The 8,813-nt window shown below is 42.1% G+C and overlaps 1 protein-coding gene across 1 annotated transcript; it reads right to left on the minus strand.

Moving 5' to 3' along the window:
* Window positions 1-1,385: 1,385 nt before the first annotated feature.
* Window positions 1,386-8,234, minus strand: LOC308379132 (carnosine synthase 1-like; the record flags this gene model as incomplete). Its single annotated transcript, XM_080856188.1, has 5 exons — window positions 1,386-2,600; window positions 2,913-3,029; window positions 7,236-7,415; window positions 7,562-8,019; window positions 8,177-8,234. 5 exons carry the CDS (start codon window positions 8,232-8,234, stop codon window positions 1,386-1,388), a joined length of 2,028 nt encoding a protein of 675 aa, XP_080712314.1.
* Between the last annotated feature and the right edge of the window lie 579 nt (window positions 8,235-8,813).

Below are 8,813 nucleotides of genomic sequence, written 5' to 3' on the forward strand. Positions count from 1 at the left end.
TGCCTCAGGTAATGATCCCAGGTAAAGGTAATGATCCCATTTTAAAACAGGAGAGAGATTGAATCTGGGGAATGTGTGGATAGAGACCTTGTCAGTATTGTAATGTGACCAAATACAGCATTTCTAGACAAATGCATCACCTTACATTTGAAAGAATAGCTGAGAATATCAACCCAATGTCATGTCACACATGCAATCCCAATTTCACAAAAAAGAACCACAACACTCATATGGTCAAATGGCCTATTCACTGGCAATGATATAATGTAAAGGACGACATTTTTGGGTAAGACTGCTGGCTATGGAAGTGCTGAAAAAATTGTTGTTTTTGTTGTTAGAAGAGTATATAGAAAAATGTAAATAAATTAAATGCTTGTTCAAAAATAGAAGAGAAGGTAGGGTTTGAAAACTTAAATGATTCTTTTATTGAGTATGTGTTTTTTTTTTTTTTTTAGACCAGAGCTTTCCATCTGGAATCGCATGTCCTCCAACTTTGCGTGGACTGTGCAGCGTTTGATTACACCAGGGTCCCAGCAGAATTCCATTAACCTTTACATCACAACATATTAGGGAGTGGAGTGGAAGGTTTTTGCTTTGAACATCATCCACTTGATGGCGCCACTCCACGAATTAGTCATAATGGGCTAGGATAAGGCGCCTCCTAGAGGCCAACTTGCCATAAAAAAAAAAAAATTTGTTGAAATGTTTTTTTGGCATTATTACAGTAATAAAACAATACTGAATGGGCTACACATAGTTGCAATAATTATTTTATTACAGGCCCAAATTAAGTTATGTTCATATAACAGGAATTAAACATATATTCAGATAGAATACCTGATAACACATACTTTAAGCAAATCAATCATCAACTACCTAAATATTGCACACCCTTACATGTCACACATTTAAGATGCCTACACCCAATTCATCAACAAAATTAGCTACAAATATTCTGCAATATCATGTGGTCCTTACTTTGGCAGCGGATTATATCCATTGAGAGCATGCCAGAATATTTAATCCTCAAGAAGTCTTCAACCAAAGAGAATACATTTCAATATCCTATAAAAGTTATGGATGTGATAAACTTGATAAGATTTCAAAAATTTGAAATGGAGCACATGGCCAGTCTATTTCGTTGACTACTTCATAGCACAAACCTCTATAAAATAACGTTTTAAAAACTCACCAAAAATCTGATGTTAAGGCTATTCATAGTTTTCGAGAATGAATATGACAATTCAGTAATTTTGCATTTAAATTTCATGGGTGGACATTTGCCATCACTGAGCTGCAGTACGGCTACAGATGGTGCAGGCCCTGTGTTTGCTTCGCCATTTCAATGAGCTCCAAATGTCCATACCTTGACAAACCACGACAAACTACATGAAAGGTTCCAGGAAGTACTTCACCGGGTACTCCTCAGAATCAATGCTCAACATCTGGGAAGCCAAGATGATCTTGCTGATGGCGTCTTCTTTCCTTGTACTGAAGCTTGCAATGCTAAGTGTGGCGACAGGTGCCGTGTCATCCACAACATCAGTGATCATGCTGGATTTCACCAGACCTTTGTCTGTCAAACCCTTCAGAATGCCATCAAATCCCGGTGTCTTCTCCTTGGCACGGTAGTGCTGTTTTATTGGACATGATATGCACACAAAGTATCCTCTTGGCTTAGGGGTCCAAACCTGAGGCTGTATGTTGCAGGCAATCATGAAGGCCACTATGTAAATATCAACACCGTAGACCTCATTTATCCAAGTGGGCAGGAAGTTCCCCCCAGTGCGTGGATTGATTTCTATGAGTTTGGGCCCGCACTCCGCAAGCTTGAGGTCAACATTGTAGACTCCATTCTCTAGACCACAGTGTAGACAGCTTTGATAGGCAGCAGCCACCATCTGCGCCTCCTTTTCCTGGCTGATGTCAGAGGGCATGAGGTGGGAGGAGCTGATAAAGTACGGTAAGATAGAAGGACCACACCGAGACAGAAAGGCCAAAAGCAGCCTTCCCTGGAAGATCGCCAGGTCCACCACATACTTGTCACCTCCAAGATACTCCATTACCATTGGACTGGATGCAAAGCCACCATTAGGATCCATGGCTTTAAGGGCCATCATTTCTTGGACATATTCCTCACATTGTTGTTCATTCTCCACCAGTTTCACAGAAACAGAACCAGCTCCATACTCTTGCTTCACCACAGCAGGAAATCCAAAGGTTTCAGCAGTGCTCTTCAGACCAGCCAGGTCCTCAAAGTGCTCAGAACGGACGGCATACTGCCGAGGGGCAGGTAGGTGACGCCAGTCCTGATCGAGGGTTGCCAGATGCCTCTGGGTGTGGCTCTTCCTCTTGGCAATGGAAATGGCCTCCACTGTATCCCCTGGCAGGCCCAGTTTGGCCCTCACCAAAGCACAGAGGATTGTGTTTTTGCAGATGAATGTTAAACAACCATCTGCTTGCAAACCCTTCTTTTCCAGCATGGCCACAATTTTCTCAGCATGGACTTCATCTTGTGTGTGATCCATGTAGTTGTACACAAGGTATTCTGATACATACTTGTATGCAGGGTGGTGGTCTTGATAGCAGACAAGAATACTCTAACAAAGAAATTAAGTTTTAAGTTTAAACATGTTGTTTTGCACATCTTTTGCATATCTATTTACAAGTAGGTCTATGATTGCTGTCTATAGCCAAAACAGTACACACTCTCCTTACAGAACAATAAAAATGTCGTCGCACCCCCCCGTCCCCCGTCCCCCGTCCCCCGTCCCCCGTCCCCCACATAATGCAGGGTGCGCTATCTATCTAATATACTGTACATTAAAGTATTGTAAGGTCCATTGCTGTCCATTACAATTTGGAAAGTGTACACTCTACTTACAAAACAGTACAATACATATTAGTTTCACCTTAATGCCATACTGCTTGGCGTTAACGAAGACTCCAAGCTTCTTTGAGACACCAGCTCCAATAAACAGCAGAGTTTTTCCAGCCATGACGGAGCAGTGTGAGCGCTGGCATATGGTCTGTAACAGGGGTTCGAGGGATGAGTTGGACTGCTGAGGGTGGAGAAGACCCTTTGGAGTGCTGAACACTCCCTTTGAAACACTCTTTATTCCCAGAAGGAGAGGCTGCAGTTCACCATCCATTTCCCCCAAGGAACACTCAACTCCTAAGAAGAAATAAGAACATAAATGTATGAGAAATGTGATGCAACATAAAATACAGTATAATTGTTACAGAACAGAAAATTAAAGGCTAATAATGTTCTTTTCTGCGAATATGTAACTATTTCATATATCTCGTTTCATATATACGTTTGACTGTATCTTATAAAGCACACACCTATCAAATCTGTTCTTGCATGAAGTCCTCCTTTTTCTGTGTCCACCAACTCTGACTCGTGGTCCATAATGGCCTGCAGGGCTGTCTTTGCCCACTTCTCAAGGAGGGAAATTATGTCATCAGGCTGAGACAAGCCCCAATCTCTTAAAGTTTCCTCTAGGCTCTGCAGTTTGCTGGGGTCAGCTCTCGGGTGGGTGTCTCCTCTGTCAACCCAACAGAGTATCTTGGAGAGAGGAAGACAGTACAAAGAAAGGAGAGGTAGAGTCATTTTCCATTTTCAAAGTTACTTCCCACCAGACTCTGCAGCTCCAACCAGTCTGAGAGTGGAAGTGGCACGTTTCCGGTCTAGGGTGTAGCTCCCATAGACATACAGTATATACAGTACAGTACATATCTATATATGTCTATGGTAGCTTCACTGTCTCAATCATCTGCTGCCAGACTGTCAAGTTCAAGTTCAAGTTCAAGTTCAAGTTTATTATCATATACAGTACTCATTTATCAGCATTTATCAGTAATGAAATTCTTTGTGCTCAATGTCCGTTCAATTTAGAGAATAAATAAATTAAATACTAGAGAATGGAGAAAAAGGGGAAAAGAAAAATTGTAGTGCAAAATAGATATTCCAAGGACAGTTCAGCATCCTGATGGCATAAACTATCCCTGTATCTGCTGGTACGCTGGTGCTGGTCTTGAACAGCACAAGCAAAGATTGCTGTTAGAAATCGTAGTAAGATAATGTTACAGCTTCAGTTACAGTAAACCGGCTACTTATTTAAATGATTTGTACAGCACTCTTTGATCTAATTTCAACATATTTCAAAATGAGCTTCTTTGAGCTGCTGGCTCAAATTAACACAATATGTATAGATATTTCATCACCATCAAGTTCAGATTGGATGTTCATTTACGTAAAAGCACACTGTGGGCTAGGAAATTGCAAACATTTTTACACAAGCACTGCACAGGATGGATGTGTTAGAGTTGGACTGGTGTTGATATCTCAAAAGCACTGGGAGCAGAAGCGGTTCCAACAAACATGTGGAATTCATAAAATAAGAAGACTTTTAGTATCAATTTAATACACCCCAGTTCAGAACCTAAAGGCCGAAATATACTTCTACGACTCCGTAACTCCGTGGTCACGCAGTTGCCGAAGTGGACGTCAGGCCACGGAGAGGTGCTCGGAGAGGGTTTACAACGTCTGACAGGGCTCTCTTATCTCGTTTCCACCGGGGCCGGCCCGGTGCCGGAGCCGGAGCCGGCTCCTTTCAGCACTGGCCTGCGTTTCCACCGCCGGAGCCGGTTCCAGCACCAAAACTAAACGTCATGGAATGTTATGACATGCTCCTATGGTTACAGTTGTGAGTTATTCACGAGTGGTCTTCTTCCTGCGAGAAGGCAAATTCATTTCGATAAATTATGTTTAACTTTTTAATACCATCTAGTACCATACGACCTAAAGTTAAAGTTCTGTTTACTTGGCCACGGGTTTCTGTATTTCCTCACATAGATCAGACAGGTGGGAATGCAGTTCATGACCGGAGTTGACTAGCTACTACACTGATACTAACCAGTTGCCATAACAACCTTAGCATTACCTTACAGCAGCTAGTGCTAGTTAGCTTGCAAGTACACAAACTTGCTTAGTAAAGAGCTTTTTTTTTTGTTAGTGGCACGTCTTCTACAGTACACACAATACAAAACCAGCACTACATCACGGTCTCAGTTAATGATGCTACTACGAGTTTTCTACGAGCAGGCAATGCAGCTCATGATGGGAGTTGACTATAGCATAACAACTGTAGAAGTACCTCACGACAGCTAGCAGCTAGATGCTACAAGAACTTGCTTAGTCAATTACTAATTTCAAGTGTAATATCACAAAAAAACAAGAAGCTAGATTGAACGACCTAATGTATACAAGGCAGACAAACCAACACATTTTGATGGATGAAAGCTTTCTTTATTAGTTTTAATGTGTTTGTTATTAGGTCTGTTGTCCTTTTGAACCCTGCTATCTCCGACTCTCCTCGTATTCCCTCATATATTTTAGCTTTCCTTACTGACTTTTCAATTTTGTCTTGCATGTCTTCCTGTTGATGGCTGAATTGCTATCGAGGTATTTATTTAATCCATGGTCCACTACTGGATCGATTTTCCATGTTGTCACCGTTTTCACTCATCATCTTGAGTAACGGCTGAAAAAAAATGGCGGTGGAAATTTCTGTTTCTGGTGAGTTAACTCCGCCCACCTCTGTGACGTAGTTGGTGCCCAATTTTGGGCCCAGCAATTCCAGGGAGCCGGGCCGGTGCCCGATTTTCAGCTCCGGCACCAACCCGGCCCCGGTGGAAACGCAAGAACTGGTGCCAGATTGGGCACCGGCCCGGCCCCGGTGGAAACGAGGTAACTGTGTCTCCGAAAACGGATGACAATAAATCTGCCTTAACTCACTGCAAAATGTTTAAAACTGCTAAAAGGTGAACAATGGGCTGAGAAGGGGGACATAAACTTTGTGAGTGATGAGTCTCGATCAGCAAAAGCAATTTAGACTCACACTCACTGGCAGGGGCAGGGGGAGGTGGGCCACCTATTTTATGATATGGGATGTGTACCAAATGGTCATAGTAACATCAGCGGCCTTGCTATGGGAATTTGGTCATTATTAACACCAGCATTGATGTGTTTCATCACAGTTCAGTCATATTTTTTTAGTTTACAGATCAAAACAAACATAATGCAAACATTGTATTTGCATCAGCATCAACAACCAACTATGCATTTTCTTTACCATTTAATGAGTGAATAGAGTGTTACGTATATAATGCAGCGCCTAACATTACCTATTGTGCATGGTAAATGAGGTAGAGCAGTTTGTATTATTGTTAATGCTGAATAGAATTGCCTGTTGATGCTGTTTTATGAATTCAGTGTTACATGGGCTATCCTGAATGTAAAGTAAAATGCATTAGTGAACACCGAGTCATAAATATCAACATTTAACATTACTTGTGTGGGTACCACTTAACAATAAGAGTAACAGATACAAGAATGGTAGGGAGTGTGCAATTGGGCTAGTAGAGCAAGTTAAGAGAAAGACAGTGGGTTGCCAAGATGGGGATCTTTCCAAATAGTGAACCCGCATCGATATATAAAAACTGTGTTTATAACTCATTTATAAGGGCTTATTAATGACTTACAAAGGGTTTACAACCTAATTAATAACCTATTTATAAACTATTTATAAACCATTTATAATGGAGTTTTATTGTAAAGTGGTACCCTTGTGTTTAATTATGATCAATGTTTACAGTTCATTTTAAGCCATACATGAACTTAACACTACTCGCACATTCATTTGTGTGCAAACCTGTTTACTTAATGATTATGTTTGTTTGTTTGTGTGTGTGTGTGTGTGTGTGTGTGTGTGTGTGTGTGTTTGTGTATGTGTGTGTGTGTGTGTGTGTGCGTACACACTTAATTATTTACATTTGTTCCGCACACTACGGACACCAGAGTTACTAATAGATACCTGAATCACTTGAGGCTGATCAGTTGCTGTTCGACACACTGTAGTACTGATATGAAGGAAGAGCTTTTCCTTCAACACGGTGGGTTCTAAATAACAGAAATTAATATTTCAAATCAGTGGAAAACACAACTTAATTTCCCTGATAACAAAACATTGCTAAAACCTTACAGGAGACGTGGAAAAACATTGACCCTATATGCATTAATAAATCTGTTTCCGTGCACCAGTCAATAGGTGCAGTGATGTTTGGGCATGAACTGATATCAAGTGTTTGAGTCTGTGACTGATGGAGAAGTATTAATTTTAGATTTAGACTAGACTGTTATCCTTACCTCTGAATAGTGTCTCCCTCACCCTACACTTCTGTAGAGGCTGAATGGAGGGGTAGCAGGCTGTCAGCAGAATGGACTCCCCTGATCTGATCTGTGGAACCAAGGCAGCTGCAGCACTCAGCAACCCCTCCCTGTCCTCTCGATTCAAAACAGCAGTGCTCTCTTGGGAGCCCCAACCGGAGGTGGAGAGCTGCACCAACACCTGAGATAGATGACAAGGATAAGGAGAAATGCTGGAATACAAATTAAATGCACAATACCTCTGTGGGCTTTGGTATTTGGCATCATGACAGTGTGGGTTTATATGTTTTTGAAAGTAAACATACTGCCCTGTTTTAGGGAACTTACTTTGTCAGAACCTTGTACCTCTGGCTGTTTCAGAAAGGCATGTATGGCCTTCTCCATAGTTTCCTGCAGATCCTGCTTTTCCTGTATAGAATGGAACATAAGGGAAGGGTGTGGGGAGACTAACCCCACAGGAGGGCGATAGGCGAGGGCCAGCATAGGAGGGAGAGGGACCCCCTTCCCCCCCAGGAGCTGGTAGTTCAGTAGAACATCCTCAGTGAGGGTGTTGAGTTGGGGAGAGCCCGAGGTCGGGCAGTCCAGCCCTTCCCCCATAGAGGAGCCCACTGAGCCATCCTCCAGGAGGTAGGTGGCACGACAGGGAGAACTGAAGGTGTCCAGGTAAGTGTAGCCACCAGCCTCAAAGGTGACAGCCTTCAGGATTAACAGGGAGAACTGGCCTGGTAGGGTTTTGGAGGGGAACCTGCTCACCCAGGAGGGGCACAGGCAGAGCATCATTCGACCTGAGAACAAAACCCAGAGGTTACAGAATAGAGACGATAATGTACCTCAGCCCATCTGATAGAATCCGCTAGGAAGTTCATAAAATAGGAAATAAGCCATTCATCTGTATGTGGTTAGTTTTTCTATTGAGGTGTACAAAGGTAGATTGTCATTTACCTGGACATCGCTTGCCACCAGCCAGTAGAAGGGGTAGGAATTTATCAGGAGACGCCATGACACAGATCACTACATCACTACTGCCAATATCTGCAAAAAATGACAGTGGCTTACTGTGACATGCAAGTAGTCATACCCAATAACCTAACCAATATAACAACTGCCTAACAGTAGATCCGGAGCAGCAGGATTCAAATCTTCATTTTTTTTCGAACACTTTGCATGCCTTTCGAACACTTTGCAACACTTCTGCGGTATTCTAGTCACCTTTCAAGTCAGCCGACATACTTGGCAGTCGTAAATCGACCAGATTGTTCTGAATTTGTGATAAATCATTGGTGATTGTGTTCACATCAATTCTACAGACATCCTCGAATATCAATAATTATAATAATTGTCAGAGTCAAAAGTCTGGAGTCCGATAAACTGAAGTTTTATTCAATCCTTGCAGACAGTCCATCCAAAACGAGAGTGGGGGTCTATGGAGCAACTCTGAATTTCTAAGACCCATTGCATTCACCTTTTATACTCATAATTCGTCAGTTTATGCAAGTCATGGACCTCACACCTTATCTAAAATGACCCAATCAGAATATTCCCTCATATTTCCACATATTTTATTCACGCTTTAGCCAAT

The sequence above is a fragment of the Sprattus sprattus genome (genome assembly GCF_963457725.1).
Source record: "Sprattus sprattus genome assembly, chromosome: 18".
In the NCBI taxonomy this organism is placed as follows: domain Eukaryota; kingdom Metazoa; phylum Chordata; class Actinopteri; order Clupeiformes; family Clupeidae; genus Sprattus; species Sprattus sprattus.